The sequence below is a fragment of the Borostomias antarcticus genome (assembly GCF_949987555.1).
Source record: "Borostomias antarcticus genome assembly, chromosome: 17".
NCBI lineage: Eukaryota > Metazoa > Chordata > Actinopteri > Stomiiformes > Stomiidae > Borostomias > Borostomias antarcticus.
Genome location: NC_140250.1, coordinates 14,345,874 through 14,373,373, shown reverse-complemented (window position 1 = coordinate 14,373,373; position 27,500 = coordinate 14,345,874). Strand labels below are relative to the sequence as shown.

Genomic DNA, 27,500 nt, shown 5'->3' with positions numbered 1-27,500 from the left:
GTGTGTGTGTGTGTGTGTCTGTTTCGACTCGCTTAATGAAGGACTTCGATACATCGCTTCAGAGAATGAAGACGACTATGGTAAATATAGCACTAAAAATATTAATATCTGCATGGTTAGATGACAAGACCATGCTTTGTGGGTAGATCGTATGCCAAATCAATTTGTTTTTTTGTTTAGATGGGGGAGAGCCGGGTCAAAAGTCGCGCAGGACAAAAGTTGCGTTCCCATTTTCTCCAGAATGACTGGACCTGCAAATATGTGGTTATACTTGCCTGCACATATTACCGTGTACGAGCTCCCTTCAAATTTTGGGCGCGATCGCAGCATATTTGACAGAGATATCGATGGAAAACCACTTTTGCCCCATATAAGTAAAATCATGGTCTCATAAGCATTTTTCGATTGTAAAATTGTGTTCACTTGTTTTAGTTTGCAAACATATGCAACTTTCTTAGCATATCTACTGGCTACATGATAACATAGCTTTCAAGTTTCGTGCGAGCAAGTCGTGCCTGCAAGCCAGGGAGAAATGACAGGAGACCGTGGCGGAAGTCGCATGCGACTACCGCGCATGTGCGCATGTTTTGCAGTGAGCTCTGCTGGTTCACACGAACGTGTGTGTATGTCTGTATGTGTGTGTGTATGTATATACATACACACATACACACACACATACATACACGTTGTAAGTAAGCTTTGAACAAGCAACCAAAGGGCACTTTTCACACCCCATAGCAAACAGGGTTGCACACACACACACACACACACACACGCACACACACACACACATGTGTGTGTGTGTGTGTGAAGCATGCTGACTGCAGTTTCTTGCCCTCTCATAGTATCGTTCCTACTTCCCTTTCCCCCCTTAGTCTCTCTCTTCACTCTCTGTCTTTCTCTCTTTCCCTCTATCGCTGTCTCTGTCTCTACCACTCATCATCTCTCTCTCTCTCTCTCTCTCTCTCTCTCTCTCTCTCGCTCCCATTTCTTCTCTCCATCCGTCATCTCAGTCCTGATAAACTACAGTTCAACATCCTTTGTCGTGTCAAACTCAGTTTCTCTCTCACACTCTGCTCATAAGATTTTCCAGGTTCTCCATTCCCATCCCTAGTGGTGTACCGAATCTTTTTTGTTGTTGGTTTGTTGTTGTTGTTGCTTGTTCACCAGACTTGTTTTGCACCATTATGGTCTGTGTCAAGCCATTAGACTGCAGTATATCACCGATGTATAATTCAGCATGCCATTAGCTGCTGCTGGAGAATGCCTGGATAATTAATGGCAGAGGGCTTTAGGACCTGGCGGCGCTCTTTCCTTCCCTCCGTAATTGTGTTTCCCCCTAACGTGTAAAAGTCAACTAAATGGCAACAGCCCTCGGCCCCGCGGTTGACACACCGCGCTTCGATCGCGCTCGCTCGTTCGCTTCGCTCGGGGGGACGCCACCCAGAACGCGTGCCCACAATGACATTTGGCTGCACCCTGCATTAATCTGATCCGCCATGGACACCTCGCGTTCGGTTAGACCCTTGAGCTGATTTTCATGAACGCTCCCAATTTAACGCCTCTTTCTCTCTCTCTCTCTCTCTCTCTCTCTCTCTCTCTCTCTCTACCACCCCTCTCTCTCTCCCTCTGACTGAACACAGTCTGTCTGAGTATGGTGAGTGCTAGGAGCTTGGCGGCAGATTGAGGGGTGTTTCCGTGGCTACAGGAGGAGGCGTGGTCGTGTGTTTCATTACTGTCTCTGTTGGAAGGGGTTGACGCCTCAAGCTCTCCACCGTCTGATCACAGGGAGAAGCCGACCGCTCCGTCACACACACACACACACACACACACACACACACACACACACACACACACACACACACCCGCAGAGAGCCAAATGTTTATGAGGATATAGATACACTCTGTTGGGATGCATACTGTCTCCCAGCCATTCTGTGTGGAGCATTTTAATGCTTGTACAGCTGCAAGTACACTAGAGGGGAGAGAGGGCGATTGGTCAAGTACACTAGATGGGGAGAGAGGGTGATTGGTCAAGTACACTAGAGGGGAGAGAGGGCGATTGGTCAAGTACACTAGAGGGGAGAGAGGGCGATTGGTCAAGTACACTAGAGGGGAGAGAGGGCGATTGGTCAAGTACACTAGATGGGGAGAGAGGGCGATTGGTCAAGTACACTAGATGGGGAGAGAGGGCGATTGGTCAAGTACACTAGATGGGGAGAGAGGGCGATTGGTCAAGTACACTAGATGGGGAGAGAGGGCGATTGGTCAAGTACACTAGAGGGGAGAGAGGGCGATTGGTCAAGTACACTTGAGGGGAGAGAGGGCGATTGGTCAAGTACACTAGATGGGGAGAGAGGGCGATTGGTCAAGTACACTAGAGGGGAGAGAGGGCGATTGGTCAAGTACACTAGAGGGGAGAGAGGGCGATTGGTCAAGTACACTAGAGGGGAGAGAGGGCGATTGGTCAAGTACACTAGAGGGGAGAGAGGGCAATTGGTCAAGTACACTAGATGGGGAGAGAGGGCGATTGGTCAAGTACACTAGATGGGGAGAGAGGGTGATTGGTCAAGTTCACTAGAGGGGAGAGAGGGCGATTGGTCAAGTACACTAGAGGGGAGAGAGGGCAATTGGTCAAGTACACTAGATGGGGAGAGAGGGCGATTGGTCAAGTACACTAGATGGGGAGAGAGGGTGATTGGTCAAGTACACTAGATGGGGAGAGAGGGCGATTGGTCAAGTACACTAGAGGGGAGAGAGGGCGATTGGTCAAGTACACTAGAGGGGAGAGAGGGCGATTGGTCAAGTACACTAGATGGGGAGAGAGGGCGATTGGTCAAGTACACTAGATGGGGAGAGAGGGCGATTGGTCAAGTACACTAGAGGGGAGAGAGGGCGATTGGTCAAGTACACTTGAGGGGAGATAGGGCGATTGGTCAAGTACACTAGATGGGGAGAGAGGGCGATTGGTCAAGTACACTAGATGGGGAGAGAGGGCGATTGGTCAAGTACACTAGAGGGGAGAGAGGGCGATTGGTCAAGTACACTAGAGGGGAGAGAGGGCGATTGGTCAAGTACACTAGAGGGGAGAGAGGGCGATTGGTCAAGTACACTAGAGGGGAGAGAGGGCGATTGGTCAAGTACACTAGAGGGGAGAGAGGGTGATTGGTCAAGTACACTAGAGGGGAGAGAGGGCGATTGGATCCCAGTGAGGAGGTTAAGAAGCACTGCTGAAGTCAACGCGTTGTGGTTATCTACTCTGATGTTCTGACACTCTGACTTGTCTGTCCATCACTAGGAGAGAGACAGCTGGCCCAGATGGGCGTGGATGCTATGTGCTCCCTGACATGTATGTTAAAGCAGAGCCATGTACTACTGTCTACTGTACATGTACCATGTACTACTGTCTACTACTGTCTACTGTAGTAGACTGAGGGCCGTCTCTTGTAGATGTGATTGATAGAGCGAGCTGCGTGTCCTTGTGTCTGCTCCCGTTCTCTGTTTTCCTGGTGTTTTTCTCTTTTGTGTTTGTTTGTTTTCGCTTGTTTTTCTCGCCTTGTTCTGATATTGATTTTATATTGTCTCAGTTTTAATTCTTGTTCTTGACGGATGTGGAGCTTTGTACCCTCCCTATGGGCTCTGTTCCCCTCCTAGCCCTGTTTACTATGTGCTACTGTAAATAAATAAACTAAAAATGGGTCATTGTTTGGTACAGAGAAAGCTACATACCCAGCACACAGCCTCCTGCAGCTTGCTCAGTGTTCTACTGCTGATTTAATACTTACTGGTGGTTGATTAACTCACATGATTGTAATTTTTCTTTCTGATGATATACTGTATCGCTGATAAAATTGGATTTCAAAGGTTGGGTCAAAGACTTTTCTTTGTCCTGTGCTGGTGAAACAGTCACAGGGTATCATAAATAGTAGGCGGGGTTAATCTGGTGTCCTCCCCTCTCTCCGAGGGTCTCATCCACAGTGGATGATTTACTGGCAGTAATAGGAGTTCTAGTGGAGCTCACTATTTCTTCTGCTCATAACCTCTAGGTGTTAACCCCCTACAACCAGACAGGCTGATTAGACTGGACCATTAGACCTCTCTAACAAAACAGATTGGTCACACACACACACACACGCACACACACACACGCGCACACACACACACACACAAACACACACTGCCTATGCACGCATGCACACACACACACACACACTGCCTATGCACACACACACACGCACGCACACACAAACACACACACACACTGCCTATGCACGCATGCACACACACACACACACTGCCTATGCACGCACACACACACAGACACACACACACACACACACACACACACACTGCAGAACAAGCTAGCCTCCTCAAGGCTGATTGCCTCTCTGGATGGACTTGCCACATTTCCAGTCTGTGATTAAAACATAAAACCCAAACTGCGAGCGAAACGGCCAGGGGAGCCAGAAACCACATCATCTGTAGCAAAGCTAAATCATCACTCCCATCTTCAATTGAATTAGGTCTTTCCTGTGACCCCGATAGGGTAATATAATTTCCTTTCGTCAACTGAAGCGTTAAGATAGTTCCTTTCCTTTTCTCATCTGGCCTGGGCCAGGGGAAAAGTGCTGACTCACCACGTTCACCACCACCGTCAGGCGGTAAGGGCTGAGGCAGAGGAAGCCGGGGGTTGGCGGGGGTTGGCGGGGGCCAGCGGGGGCTGGCGGGGGCTAGCGGAGGCCGGCGGGGGCTGGCGGGGGCTAGCGGAGGCTGGCGGGGGCTGGCGGGGGCTAGCGGAGGCTGGCGGGGGCTGGCGGGGGCTAGCGGAGGCTGGCGGGGGCTGGTGGGGGCTGGCGGGGGCTAGCGGAGGCTGGCGGGGGCTGGCGGGGGCTGGCGGAGGCTGGTGGGGGCTGGCGGGGGCTGGCGGACAGGGATACTCAAAGGTCGTGTTTATTCAAGTCCGATTGGGTGGCATTTGGCGTTTTCCCCGCGGCGTGTCATCTCTCACCGGCGCTAACGTGATTCCCCAGGGCCGTGATTGGATCAGGAGGTCCTTCCCCCGTCGGGTGTGCGCCTTCATAAGTCTTCCCCCCTCCCAGCTCTGGTCGCCATCCCTCGCTTTCAGCGGGCGCTTTGCCGGCTTCACTCTGACTTCACAGACACGCACAAGCACGCATATATCGATACGCAGTTTATAAAACTCTTCTGTGGTATGTTTGGTCAACTGTGGTCAAGGGATGGACAGAGAGCGGTCATGCTCAGCACAGAATGTTCAGTCGAAGAATGTTCAGTCAAAACAAGTCTATAGTTTGGCTCGTATCGGCCGTTTCTCAACCATCTATGAACACGGCTGCTCCACCATACAGCGAGGTCCTCTTATCGAACTATAGATACCGTTCTAGGAGAATCCCCAGGGCGCTGGTCTCCCTGACACAGAGGTATCCCTCACTGAGTCTCTGGACAAATGAATGTGAACAGTTGGGGCGGACTGTCGGCTCAGCCTAACCATGTTAACCCTGTTAAGGGCTGTATATAAATGGGGCCAGCAGGCAGTGTGAGCTGGGTTCTGCCGCTCTGCTGTGGGGGTCTCTGGGATCTCTGAGGGGGTGGGGGGCTGTGGAATGGCTCGGTCATGGACTCTCACACCTTCAGGAGGAAAAGACATGTAGGTACGTGACTCCTATTTCTTTGACACCGTGGGTCCATCTGGGCCTATCTACCAAACGCTGATGGTATGAGTGTGTTTTGAAGTGTGTGTGTGTGTGTGTGTGTGTGTGTGTGTGTGTGTGTGTGTGTGTGTGTGTGTGTGTGTGTGTGTGTGTCACCTAGGCCCTAGACTCTGCATAGTATGTGAATGGTCTTGTTTAACATGTGGTAACGGTCTGCCCCCCCACCCCCAACCCAAACACACCACAGGGGGCTGTTTGCATGCTCATCTTGGCTAGCAGGTGTACAGGTATGTTGTCAACAAGACGAGTCCGTGCCTCGGCACTGTGGAGAGAGCGTATCTGACCTCCCATACTGCTCTGCTCTTACCTCTACCTGTTTGAAAGCCATCATACTGCCTAGCATCACATTAACCTTTTTTAATCTGCTGCAATGGTGAAATAATCCCACTGCATTTCGCAGCAGATGCCCTGATATATCTGCACTTTGAAGCTCGCATTGGGTGTGGGTGTGTGCGTTTTTGTGCGTGTGTGTTCTGCCCTAGGTGGGTGTGTGGAGTCATTGCTGGGCTGACAGTGTCCGCTGCTGGATAGAATGCAAAACTGCAGCGGCTTACTGAAGTCGCTGTCTTACCTCGGCTGGCCAGATACATTCACAACGCGTGCGGAGGACGCTTATAGTGCGGCTACTCCACGTGCAGCATAAGCGGCGACGCGCCCGGTTGATCTACCGCGTCGGAAACACAGATCAACCAGCATTGCCCATACATTTGATATACAAATAAGGAGATAGCCTACCTAGGTCCTTTTAGGTCCGCGATGTGAATTTAAATAAGGGAATGTAGCCAGCTGCCTAGGGTATGAGGTTCGCAAGCGGCCACATAAAAGCTACTGTACCCTATCGCCGGTCTAATTACCTGCAACTGCAACGGATTTCCAATATTGTTGTGAAGATTTCACTGAATTAATGTGGAGGTCTCCGGTGCAATTGAAAGGGCTGTCTAGATAAAAACCCTCCCGGGCTGTTTGGCAGTGTGACGGCCTCTCCACTGCTTTGGCGCCATACGTCTGTCTTGTCATCAACAAGTGTATCATTGTGTGGAGACCCACACAGCCCGGCACAGCACAGCTCACCGGTTCATTACAGCGACTAACAGCAGATGGCTCTGTTGAGTTTTAATGTCTCTGCCTGTGATTCTGCTCTGATATTCATCCAGAGACGCGGGAATGCTCTGTCTCGAGGTTTATGACTGTAGTGGGTTATCTTCAAATCCAGGCAGCATTCATTACTAATGAACCGGCATCTGGAATCGTTTCGCATAGCGAATCAGGCTGTGATCACACGCTAGCCATGGGGTTAAATGCCACTGTTGTCTGATGCTGTTGTAGTCTACAACTGCATGCGCCGTCACTGGCTGTTCATGTGCGTGTGTGTGTGCGTGTGTGTGTGTGTGTGAGAGAGAGAGAGAGAGAGAGAGAGAGAGAGAGAGAGAGCGAGAGAGAGAGAGAGAGAGAGAGAGCCGCGGAAAGAGGGAGAGCCGCTGTCCGTGGTGTAGAAACGGAGAGAGCTCCAGCACAGCGGTGCGCATAGACTTGGTCATGACAGGGGCACTTCATTTCCCTGCAAATCACGCAGTACGAGGCTCACGCGCTATTATAAATTGGCGCTGATTGACCAATGAAGTAGGAGAACGTATGTTTTATGGCCTGGATTCATTTCTTATGCAAACCTGACAACCTGAACCTGCCCGTTCAGCTTGATTCACGCATTTGACAGTGGGATTCACGCATTTTACAGTGGTAGCTTACTGCAGTCTTGTTCCTTTGATGTTCAGCATGTGTGCTGTCTGCACAGTCGACACCTGATTGTGTATAATTCATGTTAACTGGCCCTCCACTTACTCGTGACTTGGTGTGGTGGACGGTGGCATTCTGGCTCCGTGATAATACACATAAGCTGCATGTGTTTTTTTTTCCTGGGTGCCCATATCGACCCCCGGCGCGAGGTGCCCTTTTCAACCTGGTGCTATCGCGTTTACAGCGCGAGCATTCGTGACTGCGCGACTGGACCCGCCGTTTCACAATATCGAATCTTACCAGCAGCTCATAGCAACAGCCAAGACCGAACAGACCGGGGGGGGGGCCCCAACCGAAACGAGGGCTTGAGCTCGAGCGGTGGAGAGGAAAAGAAGGAGGGAGACAACTCTCCTCTGTGCTGAATGCAAACAAGCGACCGGGTCGTTCCGACTTGTTGATGTGGAGGTGGTGTTGATCTATGGACGGAAGCGACAGGCACCCACTTCTCATCCGTTCTCTCGCAGCGCGGGAATAGACGAGAGAGGCTACATGCGTTGTACGAGCCGCGTCTCTTTTCGATGTGATTACGCACTGATGGCCAGGTCTCCGTTGCCGTGGGCTCTAGGCTGTAAGGAAAGCCGTATTGTATTGTCTTCGCAGCTCAGGGGACCGTTGTAAGTGTATTTGTATTGAGCGCTCACTCAGACGCACGGGACTCGTGCTTTTTGTCTTTCTCTTTCCAATCCTGTTGTTTTTGTTTTTCCGTTTCCACACTGAGACTCACAAATCGCCTACAGCCCAGATGTGAACACAATGGAATACAGAGGAGGAATATGTTGTGAAAAGCAGTCTCCATCCGTTTGGAAAGCTTGTCGCCTATGTTTTCAAGACTGAAACATAACTTACTATACCCAGCTAGAACTTGCGTGATATATATTAACGCTTCCTCGCTGGCGCGTTTGTGGCATTTCCAAACCGGTGACTTTGGAACGCTGTTGCGGATTGCTAATTGCAAACTTGCCGTGCGTAAACGGCGTGTCCGCCAGAGCTGCTCCCAGGCGACCTGGTGCTCGTTCTCCGACTGTGTCTCTTTCGCCAGTAAAGGCGCTTGTGTTTGTTTGCTTGGCGGTTGGTGCCGCACACGCACGCACGCACACTGCGCGTCTGCCGCTGTCCAGGGTCCGGAGTCCTGAGCAGCAGCGGTTTGCAGAACGAGACGAGGGGAAAGGGAGAATCGGAGGAGGACTGGGGAGAGAGAGATACACCGGCACTGGGCATGTAGAAGATGGAAATGAAAATGTCCCAGGCAATGAACCGAACATGATTACGCAGGTATGACTGAGCGTCTGCGATCGCGTTCGGGGTGAGTTTAGCCATTTCTCCTCAACGAGGATAGGATTCTTGATGCAAATATGGAATGAAACATAACATGATACCTGTTTCCACGATGCCAACGAATTGTGCGAGAGATGACAGCGCATTGTTTGATATCACTACTAAAATGTAGTGATTCGACTATAAACACGAGCATCCTGAAGTAGGCTATTGTACCTGACCCGTTATCACAGACCGGATCGGACCGTCAGGCCGCCAACATGGGGCTGTGACCCGGGCTCCGAGCTCTGAGAGGAGGCTGTTTGTGTAGTCTCGGTGTGCAGACTGGACTTTAGCAGTTGTGCGATTTAGAGCCATGGCTGCTGCGATCGCCAGTGGGTTGATCCGTCAGAAACGGCAGGCGCGGGAGCAGCATGTCGACCGGCCCGCCACGAACCGGCGGCGGAAGAGCCCCAGCAAGAACAAGGGACTCTGCAACGGCAACCTGGTCGACATCTTCTCCAAAGTGCGCATCTTCGGCCTCAGGAAGCGTCGGCTACGGAGACAAGGTGCGGGAAGTTTGCCGTCCCTGTGAGAGGTGCCTGTTGTGTCTGTAACGCATTGTGCTGTGACGTAGACCCATATCCATTCATCTGAGTAACTGATTTGAATGAGAATTATACACGACCTGATTTCTCTCATTTTGTTTCATGCAATTGTGGTATTGATGAACAACAGTAGTGACGGACGGCTATATTGTTGCAGTTTGTCCAACACGCAAGCCTTCGTTCTTGCGTTTCCACCGTGCGTAAAAGGAAAAAAAATCGGAGGAGAAAAACGTGCAGTTGTTTCTAAGGGCTTCTGTGGATTCATGTGGTGCCCTGGTGGGGCCGCTGGGGTGGGAGGGACGTTCATCTGATTTACGTGCAATCTCAGGTAGCTGACAGGCCGCGGGCCGGCCGCGACTGATGCTCCAGACAGGTTTAGAGACCTGTCACCGCGTATTGCTGCTGCACGCGGCTCGATTGCTACGAAGCTCATATGAAGTGCTTAGTGCACGCACTACGGCGGAGCTCATTTCTATGCAAAGGAAAAGGTCAATATCTGCCTCGGAATGGGGGTTACGCCTTTCAAACATAATCTTTTCTCGCATAATTGTATGAATCCGTGGGCCACGGCCTTTGTTTTATCGCACATATTCTCTCCACTTATGGAAATGTCATCGGCATTTTCTCTCTAATATCTTCACCTGGGGGGGATTGTGAGCAGCAGCCAACCACTATTTCAGCCAAATGAACCAACGGCATGGTTTTCGGAAAACAGTATACAAGTATGGAAACATCTGATTAAAAACAAAATCTCCTTTCTCTGTCTTCCTTTGACGGAGGACGGCTGTTGTTCAATGTCGATCATCAGGTATTTCACCTGTTGCAGGAAAGATCTTATCTCTGAGCGCGCGCGTTGTGTCTACAGGAAAGGTTACAGGATGGGGTGATTCTGTCCAAATCAACATTATATATTATCATTTGATTGTTTCCTTTAATATATATATATATATATATATATCCCCAATAGGTGGAGAACTCGTATGATTGGATCTTAGTGATTATATAACAAAAATAGTGGAATCGGATTTTAAAGTTGTTTATTATGGATGAATAATAGGCGTTGCTGACAGCCCTGTCTTGCAGACGACATTTTAAAGTTTGATAGCCTTTCTCAGCCAGACAGTCACTTGGCATGACTCACTTTCTCTATAGTAATGAATGAAAATGGATGGACGCTGTGTGTGATTGTGTGTGTGTGTGTGTGTGTGTGTGTGCTTGTGTGTCTTTACATTTGATTTGCACTAATGTCAACTGTCTGATGTACAGAAACCACTCTAAAAATATGTCTCTGTATATAACAATTTAACAATTTGTAGGAAGCTCCATATAGAAGCCTTTTCAAGTCAGTAAGGTTTTACAACCCTTTTCCAGGTCAGAAATAATCCTTTAAAAGGCTGTAAGTTCCAAAAATCATCTTGAGGCTGAAAGCACTTTTATTTGGAACCTGTATATATTATACCTATACTGTAGTTTCTATGGAACATTTCCGTAAAAGGTTCTTCTTGTTCCAAATGGTCCTCTATTGTGTCCTCTTTTAGACTGGCTGTCATCGTCAGCCAGAATGAAGGCAGTGTCACAGCCGTGCCAATAGCAGAGTTGATAAAACCATAATCGGTTGACCGGCGCGCTGTATATCTTAGTACTCTGTCACCGGTGTTCAGAGGGGGAAATAACACACAGATAAATCTAGGAGTCAAAGATGCGGACGCCATCCCGTGCTGATAAATTACCCCTCCCACACACACACACACACACACACACACATTCCTGAATGTCTTCACAGCCACACACCTGCAACAGGCATTTTATTAGAGAGGCTCAAGGCCTCACACTCTGAGCCTCTGGAATAGGGATCCTATTGGCACTGTATTGGCATCACCCTAAGAGATCCCAAGAGAGATCCCAAGAGAGATCCCAAGAGAGATCCCAAGAGAGACCCCGAGAGAGATCCCACTGTCCTCACAGATCCCACTATAATATATCCAATCTATGATAAGAAGGGAACACAACTTGACGGGGAATGATGTTCGGAAATGAGCGATTTGTCCTCGTTTCTGGATGATGGAGTTCAAATCAGACCACGGGGCAAACGCTTGGTTTTCCCGGCGTTTAATTTGTGTTATTTGCGATTAAGGGACTCGTGGGAATGTACCTCATTAATTTCCACAGCTTGCCTGAGAGTTGGGGAAATCTTAAACAGCCGATTTTGAACTGTACAGTAGCTTTCAGGGATCGCAGTGGGCTGCTTGGAAAAATCCTGCCGCTGCCCACCACACCAGCCTCTCTCTCTCTCTCTCTCTCTCTCTCTCTTTCTCACACACACACACACTCTCTCTCACACTTGCTCTCTCTATCACTCCCTTACACACACACACACACACACACACACACACACTCACATACACACGTGTGCACACACACATGCACACACACGCGCACACACGCACAGTTTCCTAAGTAAGACTAATGGCGTGTTTGGTGGGCTTCATTTAATACTGGCTTCCCTGGAAAGACGTCCCCGGCGAATAATAGATAGATAGATGGATGGATGGATGGATGGATGGATGGATGGATGGATGGACGGATGGACGGATGGACGGATGGACGGACGGACGGACGGACGGACGGACGGACGGACGGACGGACGGACGGACAGACAGACAGATATATAGACATACATCTAGAGACTGTGTAAGTATGGCCTGTCTGAGATCTCTAGAGACTGTCAGAGACAGAGAAGCATTGTGACCAGAGCCCCCCCCCCCCCTTCCCACACACACACACTCGCCCCAACCTACATGTCAGAATAGGCCACATCAACAATCAATGTTCCTTGTAAAATACAGCCTGGCTTTGTTCAAAGAGACAGGGTAAAGCAGCGAGGTAAACAAGGTCTATCCCCCCCAGAGATACGAAGGCAGGGTGAGGATCAGAGTCAGCCACAGGATCTGCTGAGTGGGTCTCTTTATCAGAGGGAGATGCAGTCTTTTATTTGGTGCCAATGCAAAGCCTATGGCATGGGAATATGCTGAATGTGCTCCCTAGGAACCCAGAGCAACATACTGCAGCATGGGAAACACTGTGATCCTTTTGGGTTAGAATGGGGGATCCAGACAGAATGCAGGGTAGTATTGACTGGTACTTAATCTATGTCATGTATTTACTTTCCAGTGCATAATCCTGCAATGCATACATGGAAGCGGTCTGTGGCCCAACCATTATAGCATTGATTCATTTCATGGATTTCTTGACCATATGTCTCTTGACCATATGTCTCTTAATCCCATGGTTATCTGGCTTGTTCATGAGTTCATAAGACAACACCAACAACTGGGAACGTTTAAGGAAGTTTACTGGAATAGACGGAATGAACCAATGACATGACAACAGAAAGAATGACTGACAATAATAGGGGATGGATAGCTGACAGTTAAATGATGTACAGTATTAATGAATGAATGAATGAATGAATGAGATGAGATAGTGTATCCAGGCATGAGACCCCTGAGTGGTATCTGAATGGCAGATAGAGGCGCTCGAGAGCGGATGAGGAGATAGGGAGGGGGTGGGATGAAAGCATATGAACAAGAGAGATATCAGCAGGTTAGGCAGGTTTCTATACTGTGGATAACAGGTGTGTCCAGTTGAGTTGATTGGCAAGGCGTGGCCGGGTGCTTCTCGCTAGATTGGAACGGCAGCGGTGTTGTCCTTTATCCCCCTGAACCTCAGTTAGGATCTAACTCCATTCGAGAGTTGAAAGGTCATGCTTCGGTCCGTTATGCATCCAATCCTGTCCTCGCACAGCAGACGAGGTGGTCGACCACCAGCTGTGCCAGGTTGTCCACTGATCGCACCACACCAGCATCAGGTCATACATTGGATTTATAGATTATTCAATTAGATTGCAATTCTAACTGTAGTTTACCAGATTAGCCCTCAGGACAGGTTTGATGTCAGATTATATAGATTATCTGACATCTGTATTGGGCATCGGTGGGCATCTGTCTTCAAATGGTGGACTGTAACGCTGTAGGAGACGGTGCAGTGAGACTGCCTCTCTCAGAGGAGGCGTTTGTGACCTTGTTGACGCGACCTTGAGACACACAGACAGAACAGGGGCAGCGGCAGCTTCCCTCACTTCCTCTCCTTCGCCATGACAACAGGCGGGCGGTCAGACGGACAGGGTGTTCCCTCCTCTGGCTGGAAAAGCCCCGTCCGTGTTCCAGAAACATCCTAAACTGGGTCAGTCAAGGACTGGGCTGGCAGTTGTTGTCCACAGATGCCGTGCGTGCACGTGCGTGCGTGTGTGCGCGTGCGTGTGTGTGCGTGTGTGTGTGTGCGCGCGTGTGTGTATGCTGCAGCTGCCTTTATTGAGTAGAGGAGGTATACACAGGCATGGGCGAGGATAAACGGTTGATGAGAGAGAGAGAGAGAGAGAGAGAGAGAGAGAGATGAGAGAGAGAGATGAGAGAGAGAAGGGGAGTCCCCTGGTGAGAATACTATACCCCCAGTAAACCTACATGGTGGATCAACTGTGTGAGTCTCCCTGAGGTACACAGACAGAGCGGAACGTCTCTGTAGCAGAAAACCAGCATTTCAGCTCCTGTTTTGTTTTGTTATTGTGATGTGTTTGAAGGGCAACTTCTTCTGCCCACCTTTCCCTAGAGAGAAACAGAGAGAGAGAGAGAGAGAGAGAGAGGTGGGGGTACCTCTATTTCAAAAAACAATATCATGGCTCTACCGTGAGAGAGAGAGGGAGGGAGGGGGAGAGTGAAAGAGAGAGGGAGTGACAGAGAGAGAGAGAGAGAGAGAGAGAATGAGAGAGAGAGAGAGAGAGAAAATGAGAGAAAGGTAGGGAGTGATAAAGAGAGCGAGCGTAAAAGAGAGAGGGGGGGTGAGAAAGCAAGAGAAAAGCCGACCTGCTTCATAGCTCAACGGAGAGCTCTCTCTGAAGCAGCAGAGGATTTCCCCAGCGCATCCAACATCCAGCATCCAACATCCAGCATCCAGCATCCAGCATCTAGCATCCAGCATCCAGCATCCAGCATCCAGCATCCAGCATCTGACATCCAACATCCAACATCCAGCATCCAGCATCCAGCATCCAGCATCCAGCATCTGACATCCAACATCCAACATCCAGCATCCAACATCCAGCATCCAGCATCCAGCATCCAGCATCCAGCATCCGACATCCGACATCCGACATCCAACATCCAACATCCAACATCCAACATCCAGCATCCGACATCCAACATCCAACATCCGACATCCAACATCCAGCATCTGACATCCAACATCCAGCATCCAACATCCAACATCCAGCATCCAGCATCCAACATCCAGCATCTGACATCCAACATCCAGCATCCAGCATCCAGCATCCAACATCCAACATCCAGCATCCAACATCCGACATCCAACATCCAGCATCCGACATCCAACATCCAGCATCCAACATCCGACATCCAACATCCAACATCCAGCATCCAGCATCCAGCATCCAGCATCCAGCATCTGACATCTGACATCCGACATCTAACATCCGACATCCAACATCCAGCATCCGACATCTAACATCCAGCATCCAACATCCAACATCCAACATCCAGCATCCAGCATCCGACATCCAACATCTGACATCCAACATCTGACATACGGTGCCCTGAAGCCCTCTCAGCTAGTCTGACATAAAATGCAGTGTCATTCTCAGTCATATGTATTTTCCTTTGACATAATGACTTGGCCCAGATCCCAACACGGTCCATTATGTGACTGAGCGAAGAACGACATGTATGACGCTAGGGTTTACACACATGAGCCACGTTAGGGTTTACACACACGAGCCACGTTAGGGTTTACACACACGAGCCACGTTAGGGTTTACACACACGTTAGGGTTTACACACATGAGCCACGTTAGGGTTTACACACACGAGCCACGTTAGGGTTTACACAAACGTTAGGGTTTACACACATGAGCCACGTTAGGGTTTACACACACGAGCCACGTTAGGGTTTACACACACGTTAGGGTTTACACACATGAGCCACGTTAGGGTTTACACACACGAGCCACGTTAGGGTTTACACACACCTTAGGGTTTACACACATGAGCCACGTTAGGGTTTACACACACGAGCCACGTTAGGGTTTACACACACCTTAGGGTTTACACACACGTTAGGGTTTACACACACGTTAGGGTTTACACACATGAGCCACGTTAGGGTTTACACACATGAGCCACGTTAGGGTTTACACACGTTAGGGTTTACACACACGTTAGGGTTTACACACACGTTAGGGTTTACACACACGTTAGGGTTTACACACATGAGCCACGTTAGGGTTTACACACACGAGCCACGTTAGGGTTTACACACACGTTAGGGTTTACACACACGTTAGGGTTTACACACACGTTAGGGTTTACACACATGAGCCACGTTAGGGTTTACACACATGAGCCACGTTAGGGTTTACACACACCTTAGGGTTTACACACATGAGCCACGTTAGGGTTTACACACACGAGCCACGTTAGGGTTTACACACACCTTAGGGTTTACACACACGTTAGGGTTTACACACACGTTAGGGTTTACACACATGAGCCACGTTAGGGTTTACACACATGAGCCACGTTAGGGTTTACACACGTTAGGGTTTACACACACGTTAGGGTTTACACACACGTTAGGGTTTACACACACGTTAGGGTTTACACACATGAGCCACGTTAGGGTTTACACACACGAGCCACGTTAGGGTTTACACACACATTAGGGTTTACACACATGAGCCACGTTAGGGTTTACACACACGAGCCACGTTAGGGTTTACACACACGTTAGGGTTTACACACATGAGCCACGTTAGGGTTTACACACGTTAGGGTTTACACACACGTTAGGGTTTACACACACGTTAGGGTTTACACACACGTTAGGGTTTACACACATGAGCCACGTTAGGGTTTACACACACATTAGGGTTTACACACATGAGCCACGTTAGGGTTTACACACACGTTAGGGTTTACACACACGTTAGGGTTTACACACATGAGCCACGTTAGGGTTTACACACACGTTAGGGTTTACACATACGTTAGGGTTTACACACACGTTAGGGTTTACACACACGTTAGGGTTTACACACACGTTAGGGTTTACACACATGAGCCATGTTAGGGTTTACACACATAAGCATGACAGAGGTTTGCAAATGTCTCACGTTTACTATATAGAATCTAAGAATAGCCCCTAGTTTTATCTAGAGTAGCTCCTGTACTATCACCCCTGGGCTGTAATCTAAGAATTGTGCTCAAGTCTTCTGATCTAGCACCCGAGCGCTGTCCCTGTGAATGACAGACGCCCATCAACGTCACATTTCACTCCAACACATGTAGTGACGTACTCATGACCATGTTCTAACACACACGCATGACCATGTTCTAACACACGCATGACCATGTTCTAACACACATGCATGACCATGTTCTAACACACACGCGTGACCATGTTCTAACACACATGCGGGACCATGTTCTAACACACACGCGGGACCATGTTCTAACACACACGCATGGCCATGTTCTAACACACAAGTATGACCATGTTCTAACACACACACATGGCCATGTTCTTTTGGCAGGCAAGAATAATCGAGCGGATGTTTTTCGCGGAGGGCAAACGTGTGTTTGCATCATAGATGTGTTGGGCACCTTTTTAACTTTATGGGGCGGTAAATCAAACATTTCCATGCCGCTATTTATGACCAATCGAAATATATCGATAAATATACTGTAAATATAACACTGTGTTTAATTCTCCGTCCAGTTTCTTCTCTTTGTGGTTGACTGATCCTAGATGGGAACCTCAGAGAGTCAGTTAGCGTTGTGGCTAGCTAGCATACAGTAGCATGGACAAGCTTTGTCCTTTACCAAGGAGGGGTGAGCAGGGGTCTCCTGATTTATTACTTGCTAGAACAGGAAAGATCACCTATGTGCACACATGCACACACACACACACACACATATGCGCGCACACACGCACACACACACGCACACACACATGCGTGTGCACACACTCACCCATCAATCCCACACCCACAGATATAGTGCACTGCTGATCAAAGTCAGTCGTTGATTGGAGGAAGGCCATCTTAATTTGTCCTCTTGTGCTCTTATTACAGTAGAGAGCCGTGTGCGTGTGTTTGTGTGTGTGCGCGTGTGGTGTGGCGTGTGTGTGTGTGTGTGTGCATGTGCATTGGATGAAGGTTTGTGGAACTCAACTCAACATGTAAATACCAATATCTCAATGTAATGCTATACACTTCTGAGAGAGAGAGAGAGAGAGGGAGAGGGAGAGAGGGAGAGAGAGAGAGAGAGAGAGAGAGGGAGAGAGAGAGAGAGGGAGAGAGAGAGAGAGAGAGAGAGGGGGAGAGAGAGAGAGAGAGAGAGAGAGAGAGAGTTGCATTCTGAGGTGTTCTCATTGATTCTTGATGTCCCTAGTCCCTGTCCTTTGATGTGTTTCTGCAGCCTCTTTTCCAGGCACTGGGCCAGGAGAGAACACACACACACACGCACACACACACACGCACACACACACACAAACACACGCACACAAACACACGACACGGGCAGACAGCTGACAGAACAATAACAGGTTGCCATTTGTCGCCAATTCACAGATGAAAGGATCCATTTTGTTAGTTACCCAGGTAACCCTGCCTTCAGAGTAGGAGCAGGATGAAGGGGGAGAGACAGAGACGGCCTCTCCTCATTGATACCTGCAGGCTTTGAACTGAAGCTCATTCTGGAACGGTCAGAACGGACACGGCGCGTTCGATACGACTGATCTCTAATCCCAACCCGGACGCTATTAGATGGGAAATGAGACGGATCAACGGAGGTCAGGCCTCGGGCGCGTTGCTCGGCCTCGGGGTTTTGCAGACGGTTTGTGCTCCGCTCTATTTCGGAGGTTCCTGAAAGCCCTGCGTTAGAGCTCCTCCGGTCCCAGCAGGGGGCTTGGGGGGTCCCACTCAGCCGCTCTCCTGCGGGTCCGCAGTGGGAGGTCTCTGGCCGGATGAAGCCGACGCCCCCCACACGGCCGCGTTTGGCTGGACGAGCCACACATCCTGGACCTGCGCCAGCTACGTCTGTCTCTACCCACGGCCGGGCTAGCTGAGACCGTGCGCACGCACGCACACACACGCATGCACACAAACACACACATACACAGAGATACACACAGATAAACACACACACACATACATAGAGATACACACAGATAAACACACATACGCACACACACACACACACACACACACACATACATACATACTCACACACAAAACAGGGCTTAGATGAAGGTAATTGAAGATATCCCCAGGGCTCTATAAGAATGGAATCTGTGGTGTTGACTGTCTCGACAATAAAAGCTAATGTGGATAGCATGGGACCCAGTGGGACCACAACCAGTTTATTTTATTTTTTTTAAAATTTTGTGCGTGGCTGGAAACCAGCGCACCTAGTATAGCGTTGGTCCAGTTATCACTCCCTCCCTCTCTCTCTCCCTCCCTCCCTTACTCCGGACAATGTTGGCCTGAATCTCTCTGTTGGCACCACTAGAGGCAGTAGTCCCAGCACACCAAAATCAAGAAGGACACCAAAATCAACCCGCCTATCTCCACTGCACAAGTAGAGTAGTGGTGAGAGCATTGGTTTCCCGACCGGGAGACCAGGGTTCAAGACCCGGTGGGGATGACTTTATGTTACCATCAGTGTAACTGCTTTAGCCACTGATCGCTACAATTAATGGCTGCATTTCCCGAAACCTTATTAGCGCTAAGAAGCTCTTTGAGTCTTCTTAAGGCTCCCGAAACAAGAGTGAGCCTTAAGAAGACTCAAAGAGCTTCTTAGCGCTAAGAAGATTTCAGGAAACCCGGCCAATGTTATGGAAGCTGCTGCTAGCTGTTGTGAGCTCATGAGCTAACTGGCTATCCCGCTCTTATTGTGCTGGATTAGCATTGGAACTGATGTGTCCAGGCAACAAGACCTATCTTAAGTTATCAGACATTATTTCATGTCATTTCAATTCACAGCTATTTCCGAGGCATGACTAGCTTCCGTCCTACCAGTCCTGAACAGAAACAAGCCAGCCACGCACATAAGCCAGGCTGGTTTCTTTATGGAAAATGCTCACAATGATGACAGTATTTAATCTCTCTAATGCTCTTATCTGTGTATTACGAATCCAGATCTGAATAATACTGTAAGTAGGCTACAAACTGCATTCTGAGGCCTCTACACACTTGCTGCCCCCATTATTGCCACATTGCCGATCCTGCTTAGACGTATGTGCATTTATGTAACCTTATGAGACTGTAGACCATCTTAACATCAAAGGACTCTTGTACCCGTCGGTACCAGCTTTGATGTCACAGAGTGGCAACAGTAGCAAAGTAAGCACCAGTAAAAGTCAACCCCTAGTCACTTATGTACTGTAGCCACTTGTCCTAACCATACCTGGTTCATGTGTGCATTTGTAAATGTGCATGTCTCGCCAGCCTGAGGATCACAGAAGGCGCTGTTTAGTGCACTCTGGGAGGTAGGAGGAGATTAATTTGGCCTCTTATAATTTGATTCCTTTTCTCTAGCTTCAGCGAAGGCTTTACACATAGGGAGTCCTGGCTGCATCATGATTGGCCGGTGGAAATAAACTGGCGGTCGTAAAAGTAAAAAAGTCCTTTAAGATGCCTTGGCAGAAAAAGCATCTGAATAATAATGCCTGCCAATAGCCACACAGCATTTCCAAACAATGCCCGTGGGTAACTATCGAGTGTACTTCTTGACTTGGGAGAATGTTCCGTGGGCCGACTTCAACTTCAATGTTACGTCTTGATCTTATCTGCAGTATTCGCTAAACCATGTCTCTCTCTTCTCTCTCTCTCTCTCTCTCTCTCTCTCTCTCTCTCTCTCTCTCTCTCTCTCTCTCTCTCTCTTCCCCAGATCCCCAGCTCAAGGGTATAGTGACCAGGTTATATTGCAGGCAGGGATACTACTTGCAGATGAACCCCGATGGCTCTCTTGATGGCACCAAGGATGACAGCAGTAACTCCTGTGAGTACCCTTCCCTACCGCCGCCTCCACACTGGACACAACAGGTAGACCAGGTCTGCTCACATAGGACCTCGCAAGCCAGTGAGGCCCAGTAGAAGGCCTGAGCAAATGCATCTTCATCTGAAAATTATGGAAATCATCAGAATGTGATTCCACCTCAAACAAGTCCCGTTTGGACCATTTGCCACCATATAGTTTGGCTTGACTATGAAGTTACACAAATTTGTGTGACCCAGGGATCTTTTTTGGCCGACTGTATTCCCAAATAGCAATCTGAGAATGGAGGTGAGTAGTTCTCTCAGAGAGACAAGGAAAGTGGACCAGTGAACAGTGGGGCAGGATAGAGAGGGAGAGAGGGAGAGGGTGGTATTATTAGCCTTCACTGGCACTGCTTCCCTAGCGCTCCAGGCTAGCTGCTTAATTTGATTTCACCATGCCGTGCTAACGCTAGCTTGACACGCTAGCTTGTCTCCATGTCTCCAACAGAGGAGATGACACGTGTCACTTCCTGTTGACAGACCTAGACAAATATAAGGACACTGCTGGGCCAATTAGCAATACACACACACACACACACACACACACACACACACACACACACACACACACACACTATCCATAATCTCTCTGATCCACCTCTCCGGCCACAGTCATGCCAAAACCAATTACCTGGAGGTCAGAAGAGTTCATCTGATCTCTGCATCTGAATCAGCTGTACACACACACACACACACACACACACACACTTTCACCATTTCACCACCCTACACACGCACTTTGTGTCACAGCTAAATCAGCCGTACACACACTTACTGACCCAGCCAGGGACACAGCCCCCTTTCAACTACAAACACAGCTATTACCTAACAGGTCCTAGAGACCTTCACCAACAAAGAGACCTTCAATCAGACACGCGCCACCGGCACCTCCAATTACTGCTGCCTCCCAGGCTGCTGATACTGCTGCTGCCTGTCAGGCTGTCAGAGAAGGCCTGGACCAAACTAGACTAGTCGCCTTCACCAACCAGCGACCGCCTTCGCCAGAATGGATTTTTTTTTTTAAGACACTGGCTTATATGATTTATTTTGACTAATTACAGATTGCTTGTGTCATCACACCTAATCCACATTGAATCCTGCTAACAATTGAGTTGATACTATGTTTATAATGTGATATGTTTATAATGTGATATTTTTTGTCTGTTCTGTCTGTCTGTGTGTGTGTGTGTGTGTGTGTGTGTGTGTGTGTGTGTGTGTGTGTGTGTGTGTGTGTGTGCGGGCATGCATGCATGCATGCATGCATGCATGCATGTATGTATGTATGTATGTATGTATGTATGTATGTATGTATGTATGTATGTATGTATGTATGTATGTATGTATGTATGTCTGTGTGTCTGTGTGTGTGTGTGTGTGTGTGTGTGTGTGTGTGTGTGTGTGTGTGTGTGTCTGTCTTGCAGCTTTGTTCAACCTCATTCCTGTGGGCCTCAGAGTTGTCGCCATTCAGTCCGTGAAGACAGGGTTATACATCGCCATGAACGGGGAGGGGCATCTCTACACATCAGTAGGTCACACTCTATTCTCTCACTCACTCTGCTCTATTCTATTCTATTCTATTCTATTCTATTCTATTCTATTCTATTCTATTCTATTCTGTTGCATGCTATTGCATTATTTTCTATTTATTTATATTCCGTTGTTTTCTATATTGTTCTCTTCCATTCTAATTATGGTGTCCAGAGAACTGTATGATCTATATAAGATGCTGAACTGTGTTGCAACTATGCACGTACACACACACACACACACACACACCCACACACACACACACACACACACACACACACACACACACACACACACACACACACACACACACACACACACACCCTTTTATCTTCCTTTTCCAGTATTTATCCTGACGGGAAACAGTCTCCTCTGAATCATATGTCCTTTCCGGCGAGGGAGGAGCACGCGGCATGTTTAGAATATTTACCTCCTCTACTGGAGGCTAATTGCATTTCAGAGAAAGCGAGAAATTCCATTACCACAAATAGTCCATCCCGCCTATTGCTTTATATTCCTCAGATGCAACGGCTCCAGACTGCACAGGGGTTTTTCTCGCCAACGGCATCTACAATACGCGCACGCGAGGGAGTTGAACTTCAAGATTCACCGTCACGGTTCATAGAACCGTGCTAGAACACACACACAGAACCCGGTACCTCTCATGTTTGTGAGACATATATAACGCTTTGGGAGAGAGAAACGTATTCAGTCATTGTGGTGGAGTACGACACCGGCCAGCGCCGCCAGCTGCACAGGGGGTAGGCACGCTGTGACACGTTTGTCACATGACAGTGTTCATGTCCAGGAGTGTCCCGGCTAACTCAGATAGCTGGAGTTTACAGTACATGACATCACACTGTACTACAGTCCTTTAGCAGACAATTTCATCCAAAGCGGCTTAAAATAAGTGCATTCAACCTAGAGAGCCTAAGCAGAAGCAGGAAGAGCCAAGACCTTCATTTGCAAAAAATACGTAGAGTAGTCAGTGGCGATAAACACATTTCTTGATCCCGTTTGAATTGTGCCATGACCGTCACATATGATGTTTGTCAATTTTAAACATAATTTTGCAAGTCAACAAAGTCACAGTTTGTCGTAATACTGTAAAGCAGTCATTCCAGAAGGAGTTTAAAATTATTAACAAAAGAGGTGGAAATCACTATTAGTCTGGCCATGTTGAGAGCTGCAGGAATAGTAAAGGAGAGTTAGTCAGTTCTGAAAGAGCTGGCATGCGAGATCGCCTTTACAAGGTTTTGGTGAGGGTTAAACGAGTGTAGTGTCAGCTACTGTAATAATAGCTAACTTGCGAGTTAACCAAGATGAGTAAAATTTATGTTTTAAATTAACAAACATCATATGTGATGGTCATGGCACAATTCAATCGGGATCAATAAATCATTTTTCTCACAGCGTTCACTACCATATTTTTTCAGATTTAAGGTCCCATGGCGGATTTTTCTTCCTCCTTCTACTTAGGCGCTCTATGTGCCGGAGTCCGGCTCTCATTCGCCACACCACTGCGTCCTCCCACTTCCTTTCTGCCTGAGTTCCTCCCTGAGTTCCCCCTGAGTTCCCCCCTGAGTTCCCCCTGAGTTCCCCCCTGAGTTCCCCCTGAGTTCCCCCCTGAGTTCCCCCTGAGTTCCCCCCTGAGTTCCCCCTGAGTTCCCCCCTGAGTTCCCCCTGAGTTTCCCGCCAGTCAGCTGATGGGCTGGGAAGCGAGGCGAGGGAGAATCTCCCTTCCGTGACGCCATGCCCACGTGTCTGTCTGAGCTGCTGTCCGTGGTGCTGAAACACTTTTCTCCACAACACACACACACACACACACACACACACACACACACACACACTAGGGCTGTACCTTACCCTGAATTTTGTGAGTAGAATCAGATTTGCCTGTTCAAACCAGTTTCTTTCTTTTTTTCCCCAGGCGGCACACTAAAAGACACCTATTCTTCTTGCTAAACATGAACCATCTAGCCCACATAGTCCATCTATTCCGGATGACCCCACATTTGTGTGCAGTGTTTCCCGTAGCCGTCGTCAAATCGTTGGGCGATTTGATCTTCGCTCTGATCTTCGCTCCGCTATATCAGTCTTAATTCTCCTTTTACTGCACAACAAATAGCTACAGTATGGTAATAGCCCAGGTCTAAAACCACTGATTGTCCTGTTCTATATAAATCACAAGTCAGGTGAGTGGTCTCAGCCCCCCAGAGCAGAGAACTTGACAGTGGAGCAAAAAATGACTGCTTGACTTACAGAATCTCAGTTGACTCAACAGACTAATGATTCGACTCGTCGACTTACAGGGGGCAGACCTAACACACACACACACACACACACAAATACTTTATTTGGTTCCACAAATTATATTACATAAACAGGGAATCAAATATATTAGGGCTAAGCAGCATTGAACACTTAAGGATTCACACAGCACCTCCTTCTCCACACGGCTAAGCTGCCAATAACAGCTGAGACAGCAGAATTTGGCAATTTGCTTGGCTTTTCTCTTTAGCGAGCCAGCAATCCTCAGACTCACAGTACATGTGTATACATGGCCAAGACTTCCCAATATGAGTATACAAAATGTACACGTGTACCCAAAGCTGGTTATTACGTCGAGCAGTGGTCGGTATTTTAGATACTCGTCCTGGAAAGTCTGGTCCATGTACAGGTCAAAGACACAGCCTACTTCTAAGATTAGCACCTCCTTGTGGCTGGTGTCAATAAAAACAACATCAGGTGTATTCAGGACGTAAGCAAGGACATCATTGGTAAAACCAAAGCATTCTGGTAGCACTCTTGTATGCTTGTACATGGCTGCACTGGATGGTAAAATGTTCTGTACTGCATCAGATACAATGTCCACAATACGTCACGGTGAGCTATGTACAGGTGTTTATATGCATTACAACCATTTGTTATGTGTGCAGTGGATTCTAGATGTTGTGAATCCTGATGATTTAAACAGAATGGACTGTGAATGTAAGGATACCAGGGGGACAGATTGTACTTAGTAGGTGATACCTGCAGTCTTGCTTTGATACATGTAGTACATTTGAGGACATCCTCACCTACGGCAGCGTTCTTAAACACAGAGTGTGAGACTGAATGGTCAGCAAACTCTATACAAGCTATAGCTTTCCCTGCATTCTGAGTCCACACCAGCGCTGTCTGATCTCAGACTGCTTGATGTTGAGCAGAACCCTCCATGCAGAGTCTCTGGACAGTCCGATGGTCTCTCCCTGTGGTGTGATGATGATGGTCTCTCCCTGCGGTGTGATGATGGTGGAGTCTCTGGACAGTCCGATGGTCTCTCCCTGCGGTGTGATGATGATGGTCTTCACAACCACACAGGGGTCTGAGATCAGTTCATCAGAGACAGGAACATCAGTCTGTGTGTTAAGTCCTGTCCATTTCAGCCGAACTCCAGTCCAGTTGCAGAGATCATTAAGGTCTGGCCAGTCAGACCAGACCCCGAAGCCATTGGCCCGAGAGTCCAGTTTCGCAGACTCTTTCCTCTGGAAGCCCAGGACGTTGTTCTGGTCTGCGGTGGCCAGGGGGACCTTGCGGTGGCCAGGGGGACCTTGCGGTGGCCAGGGGGACCTACCTCCTGCATAGATCCAGTAGTAGAGAGGCCCTGGACATTTCTCTGACCGTGACATCGTCGTTGTTGAGCATGTGGACCAGGTGGGCTAGTCGGGTGGCTATGTAAGTCCACTCAACATTAGGGACTCCCAGTCCTTCCTCTCCACACGGGAGGAAGACGATGCTCCGTGTGGAGTGTGTGGAGACCCACCCACTCTCTGACCAGCTGGACAGTTTTGTTCATCATTCCTCTCAGTGCCTTGAGAGGGATGTGAACATTGGCAAAGATATGTTGAATTTTAACCAGAGCCACCTCTCTCTCTCTCACACACACACACACACACACACCAGCCTTCTCCTACCGTATATATCCTACCAGTTAGCCTTATCAGTCAGCTTGACAAACATCCTAACAGGCACTCTCTCCTAGGACTTTACATCAGGATCGTTGTCTCTGATCCCTCCATCTGTCCTTCAGCTCTCTCTCACACACACACACACACACACACACACACACACACACACACACACACACACACACACAGGGAATGTCAGATCAGCACATTCCCATTCCCCTCCTGCCCCTCCTTGTTAGTGCTGATGGGAGAGGAGCTAGAGAGACAGGTATATATTGGAATCCTGTAAACTTTAATCACCACTCCGCTAAAACCCTGAAGCAGATTACACAGAGAGGGACTGATCTAGCATCTATAGACTGAAGTGGATTTACAGAAGGGCATTGGGAATTAATGTACTGTACATTACAGCTGCCATGCACTGTATTTCAGTGAGAGGGGCTCCTAAAGCTAGTGGGTAGGCACACTGATGCACTCCAACCCCATCTCCCCTTCTCTACCCTCACTCTGCCCTCACTCTGCCCTCACTCTACCCTCACTCTGCCCTCACTCTGCCCTCACTCTGCCCTCACTCTACCCTCACTCTGGCCTCACTCTGCCCTCACTCCGCCCTCACTCTGCCCTCACTCTGCCCTCACTCTGCCCTCACTCTACCTTCACTCTGCCCTCACTCTGCCCTCACTCTACCCTCACTCTGCCCTCACTCTGCCCGCACTCCGCCCTCACTCTGCCCTCACTCTGCCCTCACTCTGCCCTCACTCTGCCCTCACTCTGCCCTCACTCTGCCCCCATTCTGCCCCCACTCTGCCCTCACTCTGCCCCCACTCTGCCCTCACTCTGCCCTCGCTCTGCCCTCGCTCCGCCCCCACTCTGCCCTCACTCTGCCCCCACTCTGCCCTCACTCTGCCCTCGCTCCGCCCCCACTCTGCCCTCACTCTTGTTCTCCCTCATTGTATCTCATGCTCTCTCTGATTCACCTGCGCTCACTAGGGAACGTACACGACGTACAAGTAGTGTGAGAGATTCTGTTTCTAATCCTCACATTCATTCAGCTATGTGTGTGTCCAGTCCTTCACCCCTGAACAGTAACCACCCAAGGGCATCCTAGACTCAATCTACTGCATCAGTTTTGATCAGTTCAGTTTTATTCTCCAATATCCGCGTCAGGCAGGGCCTGTCTCCGTAGAGTCCAGCAGTGAGACGGGCTTAGGGGGGCAGGGTCTCCCCTCCTCTGGGTTCTGTTCACGGAGACCCACGGTTCTGTCCGGCTCGCTCTGGTCCGGTTCCTCTTCCCTCAGGAAGCTCTTCTGCTCCATCCGCACCTTATTTCCCGTGCTAATGGAGCTGGTGAACATCCTCCCGCCCACGCACGCACACCCACGCACGCACGCCCACGCACGCCCACGCACGCCCGCTCACTCACATGCGTGTGAATTAGGGATGCGCATCGAAATCCGGTTCTTGTTGAGAA

General features: G+C 49.0%; 1 protein-coding gene across 1 annotated transcript in view; it reads left to right on the top strand.

The window, feature by feature from the left end:
- Positions 1–27,500, top strand: part of fgf14 (fibroblast growth factor 14) — a gene marked incomplete at its 3' end in the record, with an annotated part of 149,405 nt that overhangs the window by 84,139 nt on the left and 37,766 nt on the right. Inside the window, exons 2-3 of the mRNA XM_084451488.1 lie at positions 20,404–20,514; positions 21,974–22,077. Coding sequence (XP_084307614.1) covers positions 20,404–20,514; positions 21,974–22,077 — 215 coding nt within the window. The remainder of the gene's footprint in view (positions 1–20,403; positions 20,515–21,973; positions 22,078–27,500) is intronic.